This window comes from Biomphalaria glabrata, chromosome 16 (assembly GCF_947242115.1).
Source record: "Biomphalaria glabrata chromosome 16, xgBioGlab47.1, whole genome shotgun sequence".
NCBI classification, from domain to species: Eukaryota; Metazoa; Mollusca; class Gastropoda; family Planorbidae; genus Biomphalaria; species Biomphalaria glabrata.
Genome location: NC_074726.1, coordinates 23,968,068 through 23,985,680, shown reverse-complemented (window position 1 = coordinate 23,985,680; position 17,613 = coordinate 23,968,068). Strand labels below are relative to the sequence as shown.

The following is a 17,613-nucleotide window of genomic DNA, read 5'->3' as shown; positions in this document are numbered from 1 at the left end:
CAGATAGCTTTTTATGTTGTGTTGTTTTTAAATAGATCTCGCCTGTCTCTTGAGTTGTGCCTGTTGTTTGTGACTAATTGAATTACGATGCTGACTCATCTAACTTCTGTTATTCTTTAACATACTGTCCGTAACTTAATTTCTTAGGACACTGAAACTGGTGAACACCCACGACTTCAGTGAAAACAGCTATCTAGCTTTTTTTTTTTTAAATAGCTATTACAAATAGAAAATAAGAAAGAAATAGGAACTTACAGGCTAAGTAATGTAGACTATATTTATAGTATTGAGTCTCTTAGAAGATTAATAGTAACTTGAGTACGCTCCGATGTTTATATAAGCGTCCTTTAATTAGTAGTCTTACCTTTTTCTGACCTAGACTTAGACATCGAAGGTAGAGCCAGATCAGGGTCGGGACGAACTGCAGGGCGAAGCGCTTGAGTTTTTCATCTTTTGACCTGTAAAACTCGTACAGTTGATGGCACACTGGGTCCAGCTCCTGTTAGAGAAGACACACATAGACAAGGGCGTTACTGAAGTCGATTAGAACATAGGAACATTTGAATTAATGATTCTCGGTATAGATATCGCTAAGCTAACTGAGACAAGATGAAGGAGTCATGTTTTGGTAAGCAACGTGTAATTGGTATCAGGAATTTTATTTAAGCTTACGAATCCATTGCATAAGTCAAGTCAAGCGTCGTGCTACACACATAACACCCTAGTGAACCAAAAAAAAAAAAACCAAACATTCATACATTGTGTACTGACAATGAAGTTGACATTTCAATGTAGAATTCTGTAAATGATAAGTTTGCTAGCCCTGAATATTCGTTCCACAAACTACTGTGATAATTATCTAGTAGGCAACCATAGGAATGAATCTTTTTTAACAAAAAGCAAAGTGTTCCGCTAAATACTTAGAATTTGTGAAGTGTTCCATCAAAGAAAAAGTGATACTCATTACATTAGACCAAAATGTGGACAATTCTGGCGGAAATAGTACTATGTTAATGAATTTCAGTAGATATAAATCAAAGTTGAATGAACACCATTAATTAGTTCCTGCTCTACACTGATAATCTTCCTGGAATACTTACACAAGAAATAGGAACGGCAAAGCGTTTGGCTTTCGCATGGAGTGGTCTCGGGTTCAAACCTCTGTGAAGACAGAGATTTTGAATTTGAGGATTTTTAGGACGCCCATAAGTCATGGGTACCTAATATTAGTTGGGGAAAGTAAAGGCGGTTGGTGTGACAAGTCAAAAACTCGCTGTCAGAGTCACTCAAATTTATCACAGCATTAATTATTATTTTTCCTTATTTATTTATTTTATTTTAATTATTTCCCCATCCTACCCCCAAATTCTCCACCCGCACCACCTTTTCCGCTCCAGCCTAGACTTAGTTGACCACATTGGAGATAGCTAGGCCACGTCTTTCGATTTATCTTCCCTTGACCGGGGCAAAGATAGACACATTCTCTTTGATCTTATCGGCAGGATGTCTGACAGCCGCAGTGGACACCACCTTGTGTGGAATGCAAGTCACCCCTCCCCCCCCCTTTTTCTCCTATGTCTCTCTTTGATCTAGGAGACCACGAGGACAAACACGCCCATTGACCTCCCAATGTGCGATTCCCATCCCTTGTCGGACTTCACCCACGTGTAAGATAATTCTAAGCCTAGGACATTTCCTGTTTCCGCTCACATTTTCCAGGCCTTTGTATATAAGGTAAATCAAATCAAGTCAGACCCTCTCTTTCTCATTCGAGCTGAGCTATCGAGTCTGGACTATATCATTTATTCTCCCTGCTAGAAGAATACCTGGTGGTAAGCCGAACTTAATCACAAGTTCCATCTTAATTACTTTTGTGCTATTTCCACTGGATATTATCATGTGTAGTTTATTATTTCATTTACATTTAATTAGTGCATTGTGTATTTCTCACTGTCGTAAGTAGAAAACATGAACATGGCTAATGTATATTTTATGTATTGCATTAATCTATTAATGCTACGTTGCTCAATTGATCATTGATGCAACCATGTATATATTTGTACATCTTATTTTATTTCCTTTATCTCGGTTGACAGCCTTGATAATTTTACTATCGCACTAATACTGCGCTTAGAAAGGAGATATGAGTTATCTCCCCTGTAATGAATTATCTCCCCCTTTACTCATTTTACTCTAATGAGAGTTGCGCCGCTTGAACGGACACCCTCTCCATTCAAGCGCGCTCCATTGTTCTCGACCCACGGTCATATGTAAACAAATCGTCTGGGTCGCTGACCACCGCCCATCCCCCCCTTCTCTTTCTCTATCCACCTGTGTTGTTTATTTGAGATTATTATTTCCCCTTCTATGTACATTTTATATTATTACTTTCCCTTTTATGTACATTTTTATATTGCTACTATCAGCCATCTATTATTCCAAATCCCATTTGTCATCATCTCCCCTTTTGTGCTCAAAAGCAATTTTACCAATCTGACGAATGCACCTCAGTCGAGGGCATCGATAAGATGCATAAGAGACATGTCCTAACTTGTCTTTATTTATCCGCAGCCTCCCTCAGGTGTCTGCCTATTTGTTTGATATCAAGAATCACCTACTATCTTTGTGCTTAGCGCTACTCAGCACTGCACTAGCTCACTGACCTGTCTATTTATTTATTGGATCAACGATCTATTGACCTGCATCTGTTCTTAGTGCTATTCAGCACTGCACTTGCCTACTGAGATCTACTCAACTCTACCACTTGGCGCTATCGGCATTGCCCGCCTATTCGACAGCCCACCTGTCAAGCTATTAGGTGCGACGTCCCTATAGATTCAGATCTGTGTGAGACGTCATAGCTACGCCAACCCTCTGCAACTCACTGGACATATCCTGTCAACTACGCTGCCCACGGCAGATCAGCTCTGCCCGCAGTAACCTTGTGCCCACGGTAGCCGGCCACCCGCCCTACTGTGCCCACTACAGATATTAGATTTTGGGGATTGAGACTCCACAAGAACTATATCACCGGCGTCCCTCTATCCGCTAGAGCTCCACCTCCAGCTGCAGGACCTCAAGCCAGGACACAGCCAGCTGCGACATCAACAGGAATACCAGCTAAGTCAGAGGACAAAGTGACATAATCTCTTATTAAATGCACGAGTGATGATTAAATCTAGCACTCACTAGAGATAGATGCAACCCCCCCCCCCCTTTTTATTCTCATATGTATATTTATGTAAATAAATATTCTTTTATTTTTAACTTTTGTATCTATCTTTCATTGCTTGTCTCGTTGCGTGTCTGCTCCCGATTCATATGCTGATAGGTTGGTGTGTGATAGCTTTAAAAATAATCATCCCCTAGACAATAAACGCGCCAAACACACGTCACATTTCCCCACCTGTCACAGTTGGTCGTTGTGCTGGCCACATGGCACCTTCGTTAAAGGTCGGCAAAAGAAACATAAGACCTTTACATCACCTGCCCTATAGATCGCAAGGTAGGAAAGAGGTATTTACTTTAATTTACACAAATTAAACGAGTACAACAAAAATATATACCACCGACACCCGACTCGAGCAGAGTTGAGTTTACTGAGGCCTAAAGGCAGCACGGAAAACCTTCTCCCAGATACCCCCTTCCCCCACTGGTCCACAAAAAAGATTGGTCCAAAGCGTTCTGAGCATGCTATAAGCATGAAATTAGTGGTATATAAAAACAATAATTATTATTACCTATTGACAAAATAAAAGTGGTGCCAGAAGTGGGATTAGATTTTTATTCCATTTTTTTTTCTATAAATAAAAATTGGATTATTAGGTGCCATATACAGCTTTATTACTAGTTAGACGAAGAATTCAAAACAATGAGAAAAACAGGCGTGATAAAGCTACAAAGATGCGAATTTTCTCTGCCCATAATACAGAAACTCAATAGTATTTTAAACATGTGTTTTAGTAATTCTAGAAGTCGTCGATTACAAAAAAAAAACAAAAAACACTTAGATCTAGAATTTACAACTTTGACATTTCAAAACTTAGCCACTGATAATGAAAGAAAAAGAAACAAAACCATTGAGATATCTTGTACAAACTATGATCAAGTAACAACAGCTTTGGAAAAGAAATCTTGCTAATTTCCCATTGATCCAGACTTACGGACACAGGGCTAGATCTGATTCAAAATATGTTGAGCAATTTTTTTTTTCCAGAAGTGATTTTTTTATATATGCTGTATGAGAACAAATTATTTGATGAAACCTTCCATGCTTTTATCCATAATGATCTACTCTGTATAGCTTTTTGTTTTGTTTTTTGTTTTCTTTTTAGAAATCTCTTTAATCTCTATATTTTCAACTCTTTATAAATCTCTTTTCTTCATAAATCTCTTTTCTTGTGTAAATTTCATCTCTTTATAATTTGTTTCTCTTTATAAGCATTTCATTTAAATATACTTCATGAGTGTCTATACACAATTGTCTTTGCTCTGTCGAAATTTTCTTTTTATGTGTCTTCTTGGTCATCGTTTCCTCTGTATGCTAATAATAATAATAATAATAATAATAATAATAATAATCGACATCGCCGTACCATTGTCTCATAACGTAAGAAAAACTGAGATAGAAAAACAAAGAAAATATGGGAAGCTAGGCTTGGAGACTAAGAGTCTATAGAAATTGTCCAAAATAACAATATACCCCATTGTTATATCAACCGAGGTGATAATAACAACTGACCTCACAGACACCTTCAAGGCCCTTGTCATTCCTAGGAACATCCTCGTTGCCTGTCAGAGGGCGGTACTGCTGCAGACCTGCCACATCACCAGAAAATTCCTCAGTGGAAAGTGTTAAAGGGACTACGATGAATTGCGTTTCTCTTTAGCGAAACTCGACCCTGGCAGCGCCAGAGAATGACTACTCGTTCAATTCTAACATAATAATAATGTAATTATAAATCTTTTTTAATCTTTGAGTACAATGCTTCATATATACCTTTGTAATTTTTCTTCTATTTATAAATGTCATCTGCATAACTGTCCTTTTATGTACAAAACTGAATTTTTCTTTTTTTTATTATCTTTATTAGTATTACTATTTTATTATTATTATTATTAATACTGTGACTGTCTTTTCTATATAGCTTTCCTCCGTGGTCTGCCACTGGGTGTAAGTATAATAAATGAAAAGGTTGTGTCTTGATACCAAGTATAGATATATTATAACTATGTACACACAAACTTGACAACTCACATACATAGGCTTTCATAGACCACTGTTAGAAGGAATTTAAAAAAAAAATTTACATAGAAAATCTATGTTTGTTTCGTTTCTTATTTTCCAAGTTGTATTTTTTAATATATATTTATATATTTTTCCTGCTTATTCCCTACCGTTGGTCGGAGATGGGTTCAAAGTCCCAAACCCGAGATCGATACCATATGAAACAAGCCGTGAAAGACAGTGCGAGTACATACAAACAGACAGGCAATTGGACAGATAATCGGTGTGTGAGTGCGTGTGCTAACAACAGGCACCATCATTACATATTGATTCAGGAAACATCGCCTGAAAACTCTCCCCCCCCCCCTTTTTTTTTTAAACCCCTCCCTCTTCTACTCCCCACCCCCTCCCTTTTCCGAAAACCAACCCTACATTAATTGTGCTTGCAATCCTCCTGTAGCTTCGGAATTATGAGTTGAGTAGGAGAGGTTTCAAAACTTGTGTGGAGTTTTCGTTGTTCAACAAACAAACAAAACATAAAAAGTATCGATATCTGCACCATAGCAACACGATTTGTTTTCTAGTAACCAATCAAAAAGAAGAAGCGGAAACAGGCCTGCATGTTGGTGATTTCATTTACTCCACATCATTCTGGTATCGATTTTCCCCTGTCTCTCCCCCTCCCCACCCCACCCCACCCCCTCTCTCTCTCTCTGATACTCACGGCTATGTAAGCTCTCGTGTAGACTCAGAATACATAAAGACAAACAAAACAAACAAAAAAAAAAGGTTATTGTTGTACAGACACTGGTAGTCAAAAGTAGGGCCAGATATAAACATTCCGACGCCCTCCGGATTAAAAAAAAATGCTACTGGGCACACACATACACATAAAGGTGCAACCAAAAAAAAAAAAAAAAAAAGACCGCCAAAATGTGTTTGAAGTCAACGACCAAAACCAAATGTATTTTTAATTAATTAAAGCTGGCATCTGTCCAACGAACAATGCCATGCAAAAGCAATAGACTGCCATACAGTAAAAATCGAATAAACTATCATTACCATCAGTGATGGGAACAGACTTTTGAACAATTTTATGACACTTTCTACCCAAGCGTGCTGGGGTAACCCAAATAAAGAGTCTATTGAATTTTTTTTTAAGTTACCAGTATATAGGATTTATGATCTAATTTGTCTAATACATAAAGCAGACCGATTGAGTGCGTATTCATTGGAAGGAAGATGAAATGAACTGATCAACTATGGTTATGGAAAGTACAACGATTGCTAATTACTGCTAGAGTCTCTTCTCAGGTTAAGAGGCTAATCAAAATGGCCAGGATGGCGACAAAGGCCCCGAAAGCCCCAAACAACGCTGGTAATAGCCCAGTTCAATATGCAGCTAATTGTGTGTTTATTAATTATTTCCAATAAACAAAAAGGAAGAAACGTTTGGGGATGAAAAAAAAAGAAAGAAATCAAAAGAAAGAAAGAAATCAAAGGAAAGCAAAAGAAAGAAAGAAAGCAAAAGAAAGAAAAAAAGAAAGAAAGCAAAAGAAAGAAAGAAAGCAAAAGAAAGAAGAAAGCAAAAGAAAGAAAGAAAGCAAAAGAAAGAAAAAAGAAAGAAAGCAAAAGAAAGAAAGAAAGCAAAAGAAAGAAAGAAAGAAAGCAAAAGAAAGAAAGAAAGAAAGAAAGCAAAAGAAAGAAAGAAAGAAAGAAAGCAAAAGAAAGAAAGAAACAAACAAAGCAAAAGAAAGAAAGAAAGCAAAAGAAAGAAAGAAAGAAATCAAAAGAAAGAAAGAAATCAAAAGAAAGAAAGAAATCAAAAGAAAGAAAAAAGAAAGAAAGCAAAAGAAAGAAAGAAATCAAAAGAAAGAAAAAAGAAAGAAAGCAAAAGAAAGAAAGAAAGCAAAAGAAAGAAAAAAGAAAGAAAGCAAAAGAAAGAAAGAAAGCAAAAGAAAGAAAGAAAGAAAGCAAAAGAAAGAAAGAAAGAAAGAAAGCAAAAGAAAGAAAGAAAGAAAGAAAGCAAAAGAAAGAAAGAAAGCAAAAGAAAGAAAGAAAGAAAGCAAAAGAAAGAAAGAAAGAAATCAAAAGAAAGAAAGAAATCAAAAGAAAGAAAAAGATAGAAAGAAAGAGAGCAAAAGAAAGAAAAAAAGAAAGAAAGGCAATTAAAATGGAGGGGGGTGAGTAAAAAACCACGTGAGTAAAACAAAATGAGAAGATAAAAATGTGGACAGAAAGAGAATACGGAAGAAAAAGAAAGTTTGATGAGAACAAAAAAAAACGTTTGTTGTTATTTTCGTGGCGATACGGCGGATTAAAATACTAAGGAGCTCTCCATAGTCTACGATCAGCGCCAATGTCTTTTCTGGTGAAACGTTTCTACTTCGCTAGAATCCGAGAGATCCTGGATGTCGAAACTGTCAGACGGAAGACGAGACAATAGAACACATCCTCTACGACTGCAGGGTACTCAGAAACACACTTCCAGAGATACAACTAGTCTTGGAACAGATAGAGAGCTGATGCATGCTGGGATCTCGCCCTGTGCGGAGACGGGTAAACCCTACAGAACACTGCCAGATACCTAGACCGTGCTGTAAGGGATAAATCTCAGCACGGAGCCTTAGTGCATGCAGGCTTACAAATGGTGAAACTTGATAACGAGGAAATTACTGAGCACAACGATTTTTTTTCTTTCACACACACACACACACACAAAATGTCAGGTCCGCACTGATTAAAGCTTTAGCTCGTCAACTGCTGAAGTCACGTGTTACTGACATTGCTCCATTCAATTGTCCTGCAGAAACTTGTTTGCCCTAACCAACTTCTTGCCAGGAGATTTGTTTGTTTGTTTGTTTGTTTGTAAAATGTTTTACATGTTTCGGATGTTCCTTCAGAGTTGAAGATAGTTTACTTCCTAGTCCAAACCTCCCGCAGGACGACGGGGTATGGGAGCGGGCAGGGTTTGAACCCGGGACCATCGATAAATCGAAACGACAGTCCAGCGCGCAAACCGCACGACCTAAACGTTCTCATCCAATGCAATTAAAATTTTCTTCAACCCTCTACAACAAACTGAAACAAAACCTCTTTTTTTTTCCCTAGCCCCAAATGCCAAGAGGGCGTTTAGGGAAATTGCTGTCAATCAATAGTATCCTCTCTGGGGCGTTTACAACAAGACAAGCACCCACACATACATCACCCACATAAACACACACTAAGACCTATGTAAGGAGAGTAACCAGACTGGCTTCCTAGAATGCCAACAGTAAGAAATGGGAATAAATCAACAACGTCCACTGTGTTCAAACAGCTCGCCATTGGTCACAATTTTTCTTTCCACAATTTCTCCACTTAAGGAATGTCGAGATGAAACGCGTGAAAACATTCAAACATGAACAGACCAGATCAATACCTATATGGACACAACTAGCCAAACTATGCAGAGATGTATATGCCTTCTTTTATGCTGTCTTTGGCTGACCCAAAAAGCAAAGGCCCAAGGCGTAAAGACCACTTCTCGAAATGACTCAAATCGAATGAACTGTATTAAGAAAAAAAAAAGGGGGGGGGGGGGCATCTATCCTTCCTTAGGGTAGTGACATTGAAAAAAAATTAAGAGTAAAATGGGGAAATGTACTAAATGAATGGAGGTAACGCTAATCGCCTATGTAAAATATAGCAGAAGTACTAGTTCTTGGCGGAGATGATACAAACAGAAAAAGTGGAATCATTTCAATACGTATGGTCAAACATAATGATGGAGAAAGAGAGAGAAAAACACGTTAGGCCTCCATCGTCATGAGTAAATTGTGGGGAAATGCGGACAAGTGATATCCGCTGCGGACAAGTGACATCAGCTGCGGACACGTGACATCAGCTGCGGACACGTGACATCAGTTGCGGACAAGTGACATCCGCTGCGGACAAGTGACATCAGCTGCGGACAAGTGATATCAGCTGCGGACTAGTGACATCAGCTGCGGACAAGTGACATCCGCTTCCAGGTAAATTTAGAAACGTATTCTTCTCTAGCCTTTTTTTTCAGAGCTCCTATAAGGTTGTGATAGTTGATGCTGAAAGAATGATTCAACCTTTTGATAGTAAATGCTGCAGAAAACTTCTAGGAATCAGATGTCAGGAAAAAAAAAACAAGCAAAATATTTTTTTACATACCTTTAAAAAAAAAAAGCTTATCTAAAGGGGAAGAACTCTATCTTTAAAACTACATCTATTGTTAGGTGCTTCCGCGCTGTGTATTATGCAGCTAAGTCAAACGAAGGTATTTTAAGACACGACTCACTGTCAAGGATCATTCTGCAAGGAACAGAGGAGGAAGCACGAAGAAGGGGGCCTTCAAATCCTAGCTGGCTGGGCAACGAGAAAGAATGGACTTCTCTCTTTCCTGATATTCTGCTAAGGTCAGTCGCTGACCGGTAAGAGATTAGGAATTTCTTTATTGAGCCGTCACAGCACCCTATGACTTCAGTCAAGGAACTGATGATGATGAATATAGCATAATATAACTTACGAGCCGACACGCTCGTGGTTACAGAGAAGATAACTTGTTCTCCCCCCACTCTTTTTTTTCTGAGCCGCGCTCTTTATCAACGCAAAATTTACGTGGGGTAACTCTAGTCCGACTTGCAGAAAAAAAAAGTTATTTTTCCAGGATTTTTTTTATCGAGGGTTACAGTCGGCGTGCGTGCGTCTTGTCCTGCATGGCTGGACGACGTAGAGAATTATATATACAGAAGCTTAACTCAGAACCACTGATAATATCCTAACTTAGGTTACCAGCTTTTTTTTTTTTTCAAACAACAATTCAGTACTACCATGTTTGAAACGTAGCGCCAATGATTATGTCAACCCATGTAAGGACATAGTTTTTTTTTGTTTTTTTTTTTTTGTGGTTTTCTTTTTTTCAAGTCCGTTCGTTGAAATATTATAGCAAATATAAATTTTGAAATGCACACCTCTTGGTGCTCCCTAAGCTGGGTACTTTCCCCTAGATATGGATTTTTTTTATTTCGTTCTGACATAGTCAATAATTAATATATAATATAAACATACGCATAAACATAACACACTTTACCTGAAATAAAACAAAAATAAATAATTGAAACATTATACGACATAAGGGATTTTGTTTTCACCAATGTATTAAAGTGAGCTACACAGCCGATGACTGAATGAGTCCAATACAACATTCGTCGTGTTATGTAATGGAAGAATACAAAAAAATAAACTGTCAACTGGGAATAAAAACCCACTCGTACAAAGAACGTCCCAGATGAGTTGATTCAATAGATTAAGATTTCAGCGAGACTAAAAATACTATCCACTGAATGAACGGGACAAGGAGCTAGTGACCACGACGACAGTCACGTGACGTCTCCACAACAATGAGAAATGACTTCTGCCAATATTCTTTTGTTACTTTGTAAACAAGAGATGGAAATAAAAGAAACTATTATTAGCTCTATCAAAGACAAAGTTGATAAAGGCGCATTCGTCATTGGAGCCTGGGGGAGAGAGAGAAAGAAAAAGTGAGTCTGTCAAATAGAAGTACCCGGTACAAAGATGGTCCGAATATTACAAGACTGGGATAATACAAGAAACACAAATGAAAAAATGATTTTCACCCTCCCTCCATTTTTTTTGGGGAGGGGGGCTAAATTCTAGTTTTAAGGACAACTCTGGCCTGAAAGGAGTACTTGAAGACACTAGTTGAATGTGACTTAAAAGCCTTACTTAGGTCATAATCATTGAATGTGACTTAAAGCCTCAGTTAAGAAAATCATTGAATGTGATTCAAAGCCTCAAAACAATTGTTGAATATGACTTACAGCCTCAGACAATCATTGAAAGTGACTTAAAGCCTCAGTTAAGAAAATCATTGAATGTGACTTAAAGCCTCAGTTAAGAAAATCAATGAATGTGATTTAAAGCCTCAGTTAAGGCCATAGTTGAATGTGACTTAAAGCCTCAGTTAAGAAAATCCTTGAATGTGATTTAAAGCCTCAGTTAATGCCAAAGTTGAATGTGACTTAAAGCCTCAGTTAAGAGAATCCTTGAATGTGATTTAAAGCCTCAGTTAATGCCAAAGTTGAATGTGACTTAAAGCCTCAGTTAAGAGAATCCTTGAATGTGACTTCTTAAATCAGATCTAATTTTCTCCTTCTCCTTCTCCTATCTGAGTTATCGTAGACCAAAGGTAAGTAGTAACAGGTTCAATGTTCATATTTTTTAGTCCGACCAAGTGGGAAAATATGTGATGAGTGAATGAGGGCTTTTGCATTGATATATTAAGATATATTGTAATCAAACGTGCTGGAAATTACAGATGTTTGTAACATCAAAAGTGTGCTATTGTCATGAGACAAACATCTGAGACCCAAAGAAAATTTTTTTTTAGTATGTTAAGTCAGCGAAAATAAAACTTAAATAGATCCCCCAGCCTTATAACAGTTTTGTCATCATGAGGTGTAGCAAAATATGCAGGTCACAACTTGATCTGCATTGCTATAAGAAGTGCTGCACTCATCCTTAACCTTGGGACCCTAGACAATAAAAAAAGTTAAGTTCCCCTTTCAGATCTGGTGGTCTATAGGGCAGATGATGTAAAGGTCATCTGTTTCTGTGGCCTACGGTTAACGAGTGTGTCATGTGGCCAGCACAACGACCAACTGCCTTTACTTTTCCCCAAATGATGTCAGGTACCCGTTAGAGCTGGGTGGATTCAGAGGCGCCCAAAAATCCCAAATTTAAAAATCCCATCCGTTACCAAGATTCAAACACGGGGCCCCCAGTTTGAAAGACCAGCGCTTTACAGCTCAGCCACCATGCCTCCACCCTAGACAATGCTTAATATAAATATGGTATCACTGATTAGACAAGCAAATTTAATTCAACATATTTCAATAAGCTGAACAACTAAAACTGTAGACATACAAACAACTATGTCACCTTTGAACTGGTCTAGCTAATAATAAATATGAATCCCACAGGCAAATAAACTGATCAAGATAGTTTCAATGGCTTTATAATGTTGTCTTGCAAAAGAATTATATACCAGATAGTACAGATTACATGATAAAATCTAATAACAGATGGTAAGACAAGATCATAGGACATCTCAGACAACAGAATTATATAGCAATTTAATCATATTACAGAGCCTAAAAGTCAAAGTTTCTTTCCAAACATACTATTTCTAAAAAACAAAAACCTTTTTTTTTCTATTATCATATAATAAATTAGCTTCAGCTCTGAAAGAAAAGTATATCAAATAAAAAAATATCTGAAGCAAATGCTACCTTTACCTGCCTTATATGTTTGAGAAAATTAACCTCAGTCTTTCTACAAATGAAGGAAGTTAACATAATAACTAGCAATACAAAAAAGTATACTTTTAATAAAGCAAAAGATTTTCTAATGGAAGGAATCACTAAATACTGCAAAACATGGGGTTTATCTCCCTTTCTGCTATATAAAAAAAAATTAATTAATTTGTATTAAATCTAGTATTAATTAGATTCAAATTAATTAGTACTAAGTGATTAACTAATTGGTTAGTTATTTGGATTGATTTGCGTATTGTTTTCAACAATGAATAATTCTGCAAAATTTCAACTTGACCCGAGAATGGGAAGTGGGAGGAAAAGTGTGTCAAAACGTAATAAGGGGATTAAATCCATATATATATATATATATATATATATATATATATATATATATATATATATATATATATATATATATATATCTCCACATCTCTCATTAAGTACCATTTATTCCCAAGAGAGTTGATATTATAAGCTTTGTAAAAATATAAATTGGGCATATTGGAAGTTCAAATATGTCCAGCGCTGTCAATGAAATGCATCGCAAGCAATGTAATTCCTTACACCTCAAAAAACAAAAAGAAGTATAACATAAATTTACCTTAAACTCTAACAAGGTATACTTCTTGATCGCAAAGAATGACAAACTCAGCCTGACAATCATCTACTGCTTAATGTATTTAAATAATTGAGCTGTTTGATAAAACATTGTCAACTCACATTCTTGACTCTAAAAAAGAGATATTCCCTAAGGCCCCAATTCAGCTAGGTTTATAAGTTAAGAAGTAAAAGTAAAGGTTCCCCTTTCAAACCTTATGATCTACACAGCAGATGATGTTAAGGTCATCTGTTTCTTTGGCCTACGGTTAAAGAGCAAGGTGTCATGTGACCAGCACAACAACCAACCGCTTTTACTTTCCCCAATTAAAGTCAGATACCCACTGGAGTTGGACTCAGAGGCGCCCTAAAAATCCCAAAAATCAAAATCCCAGTCTTCACCCAGATTCGAACCTAGATTCCCAGATTCAGATGCCAAGCACTTAATTACTCAGCCACCGAGCCCCCAAGTTTGTAAGTTAAGATTTAATAAATATATTAGCATTGTCATTTTTTGAAATTAGCGCAGGGTTAGCACTAAACAAAGGATTCATTATATAGCTTATAATGTGAACACAGAGGCTGTGAAAACAAGGGACTGCATCAATAGAGCAAGAATAAAACAGAAAACAAAACAAAAAAGAAAAGAATGCTCCTAAACAGAAAAAAATAAAAGCACTTGAAAAATCAAATTTAAATTACAACTTTATGCTGTGCCTAGCATTCGTGTCCCTAGTCTAGCAATTACCAGTGATGGGGAAATATTTCCTATTATAACAGGTTTGGTAAATGCATCCTAGGGTAAGACAAGGGAGAGAACATAAAGATTCTGGAAATCAATGAAATATTGAACAGTAAGATGAAGAGTTATCCCCCTTGACAATAGCTGAACTATATTGTCAGGCCACTTTATTTTACCTTATAGCACACATACACACTGACAGGACTAAGATGTTACTAAGTAGGTCAATACAAGTGTGTAGTAGCAATTAGTTTTCTTTGTCAGAACTGCAGCCAACCAGTTGAGTGAAGGAAGGACAAAAAAATAAGGCTGAACCACCCCACCCACCCATAGCGCATAGATCTTATCGACTTTTATTTCATCCCATTTTCTAGACATTTCCTTGCTACTCATTCTTTCTTTCTGTCAATCGTCTACTGACTCTACTTTTTTATTTCATTCCTAAAGCACCACAGAATTAAAACTGACTTGAAATGCATACCACATGACTATAAACTTTAAAGCTAAAATGTTTTATACTATTTAATTTTGTTTTTGTTAACAGGAATGAATCAGAATTGTTTTCTTTAATATTATCCAGATTCCAACTTTTAATTTAAAACAAATTTTAATTGCCTTGCTTGATATACTGTTAACCTAATTCTATCTGTTTCTAGAAGCCGGGGTCAGGTCATAGAAGTCATGTTAATTATAATCATCCAATCAGGGAAAGAGGCAAAGGGAAAAAAATAGCATACGTCAATTTCTAGAAGGTCACAGGTAATACAATATTTAGAATAGAAGTTTCTATGATTCTGGAAAGTACGGTTTAGAAAAGTATAAATTAGGGGAAAGTATTTTTTTGAGGTCCTCGCATTGTAACGGTCTTGTGTTATAATGAGTTAAAACATATTGCGGGTCCATTAGTTGAAGTTAATCTAGTTGAAGTTGTTGTATATTTAAGTTGTTTAAATTATAAGTTATATGTTAGTAAAAAAATTTTATTTAATCAAGAGGTTAAAGTCAAGTCAGCATCGAATTGAAAGTCTAAGGATATGTTTTGTTTGGAAGAAGTTTAATAAAGAAGTTTGAAGAGAACGCAGATGTTTCGTCAGTTTATTATCAAGTTGTTTATATAATCTACATCAAGATGATTGTGCTTGAACCATAATTAATTCTAAAGAAATACCAAGCAATAAATAAACAGAAATATCACACTAATAAGTACATTATGATGTGGATATTTCTATAGAAAACATAATTTCAGAATTTTTATTATTCCATTCTGCAAGACCTTATCTAAGAATCATAGAATGTTATAGGACATACCGCATTATTCAATTTTAAACAGTTTCATGTTCACAATTTAAAGTGAAAAGACTTAAGCAAACAAAAATAATCTAAAACCATATTTTTTTTTATCAAGACCAAGGTGACTGCCTGGTTGTGGGGTATGCGTGCTGGATTGTCTTTAGGCTGTCTCGATGGTCCCGGGTTCATTCCCTTTCCCCCGTCATCCTGCAGGAGGTCTGGACTAGGAATTAAATTACCTTCAGCTCTGAAGCAACATTTGAAACATGTAAAACATTTTACGAACATTTTTACAACTTATTTAGATTAGTTTGATATCTTAATTCTTGTTTGTATAATTTTTATGTTCTTATAGTGCCTTGAGCCTAACATTATGTTTGTTGACAGACCAATCAATTTATAATCAATTTATAATTAGTAGTTGTGGTGTAAGTTGTAGTAGTCTTTATAAGCCATTAGCAAGCACCTTGCTCCTCGAACTGATTTTTTTCACTAACCTGCACATAGAATGGAGGTGTCTCAAACAAAGTGAACAAGTCCGATATCAACTCTTCATTCACTGACAGGCCACAAGCAAAGCTCAGGACCTCATTGTTAGAAAGACCCTGAGAAGACAAAATTCATATGCTGCAATAATGGAAGCTCTTAAAGCTGCACAATAAAAAAAATTTTCACTGTTATTATAATTGCACAAGAAAGAAAGAATGGTGATAGCATTGAAGAAATGATAGAATAAGCCTTGAATAGGACAAAATAAGCAACTGATGGGGATTGATGCTTTAATATGTTAGTAAGTTCAGCTCATTGAATAGTTTAAGCCAAAAGCATTATATTTGTTTTATGGTCTAGAAGGGTGCAAAGCATCAGGAATATTAAATGTCAAATGTATTTTTTGTTTATTGTCTAGGAGTGCATAAGAAATATTAAACGCAAAATACACATTAATAAACTGTATACTGAATATTAAATTGTTATAACACAAACTGAATCAGAATACAAATCTAGAAACAAGATTATTAACGAATGAAATGTTAAGTCTATATTCAAGTCATTCAGTTTATTTAATAAACCACTTGCTTTTCCTATTTGTGATGCTCCGAGTTGTTGAATTACTCTTGAAGCAGTTTGAATGTTTATTTCAAAGATGAAAACCATTTGCAAAAAATGGCTAAATAGTTTCAGACGTACAGACATTTTAGTGTAGTTAGTCCATTTCAAGGAATTTCAAAATTTCTATAACAGCCAAGCATACTCTGTTTTTTGACCTTTTGATATACTGTTTGTTTAAAGACTTATTACATTAAATTTTAACATTAGAATGCATTCTCTCTATAGACACCAAGAATTTAGAGAGAGATGAAATCAAGAAAATTAGATAATGGATCTAGCCAGAAATGTCAAGACAATTTTGTTTCATTTAAAGAACAATAATAAGGTTTATTATCCCAAAAGAAAATTTCTTTTACAATTGACTGTTTTACATAATTATTTCACAATTTCCGTGGTGAATTTTTTTTATATTTCAAATCATTTCTGAGCAATTTTTTTTTATATGTAAAACCACTATAAAAAGTTCATATTTAGTGCACTACAGTGGTCGCCTGGTCATTTTGGCGCTAAGTGTTTTAGCCATGTTATATATATGTTCATTTTGTTGTGCAAGTAGTCTCAGGTTCACTGGCTCTGGATTTTCCCTCAGACTCCTGAAGCCTTTCCCATGTTTGGGTATAGCAGCAAGATCTAGCATATTAAAATATTGAAAAAGAAAATTACAGGAAATAAGGCAATCAAAGATTTTCATACAACCCTTTTTGGTGAAAATGGCCTAGGTCACTTCAAGGCCAGTTATGAGTTACATTAGTTGTTCTTTACAAAATCAGGCCATGAGTTAATTAGATTGGTCATGTATAGCAGTTTCTATCACACATGATCTAAATAATTTAGTTTCAAGGGCGTTCAAGCAATGCTAAGCAAGAACAAATAGAATGTAATTCCTTAGTAACTTTGTAAATAATTTACCTTATATTCTGAGAGCCAATCTTTGATTGGCCTTGTCAACATTTTGACACCACCTTCATTCACCTCATCAGGGTTCCTGAAAACATGCAAAGTATTCTTATTGACTACAACAAGCTTGTTTAAACATCAGTTAAATTAATAATAGCAATAATATCATATATCTAGCACTTTAAACAAAGGTAATAAAGGTTCAGGGAAATGTGAGAAAACAACAGATATAAAAATAAGAATTAAGAAGTCAAACTAATCTAAATAAGTTTTGAACTGTATAATAAGGCTAGTCTTCGAGTACGAAGATTAGTGAGGAATGCAGTATTTCCCGTGGCTGCGCAGTCCCAGCTGTGACCTACATATTTTGAAAAATAATAGTGCGGACATTCCAGCAG

The 17,613-nt window shown here is 36.0% G+C and overlaps 1 protein-coding gene across 1 annotated transcript in view; it reads right to left on the bottom strand.

Annotated features, from left to right (window-relative positions):
• The window catches only part of LOC106059791 (hyccin-like), a 110,943-nt gene that overhangs the window by 81,929 nt on the left and 11,401 nt on the right, over positions 1–17,613 (bottom strand). Inside the window, exons 3-5 of the mRNA XM_013217474.2 lie at positions 17,228–17,303; positions 15,706–15,813; positions 365–499 (exon numbers count right to left, since the gene is read on the bottom strand). Of these exons, the coding sequence (XP_013072928.2) occupies positions 365–499; positions 15,706–15,813; positions 17,228–17,269 (285 nt within the window). The 5' untranslated portion in view covers positions 17,270–17,303. The remainder of the gene's footprint in view (positions 1–364; positions 500–15,705; positions 15,814–17,227; positions 17,304–17,613) is intronic.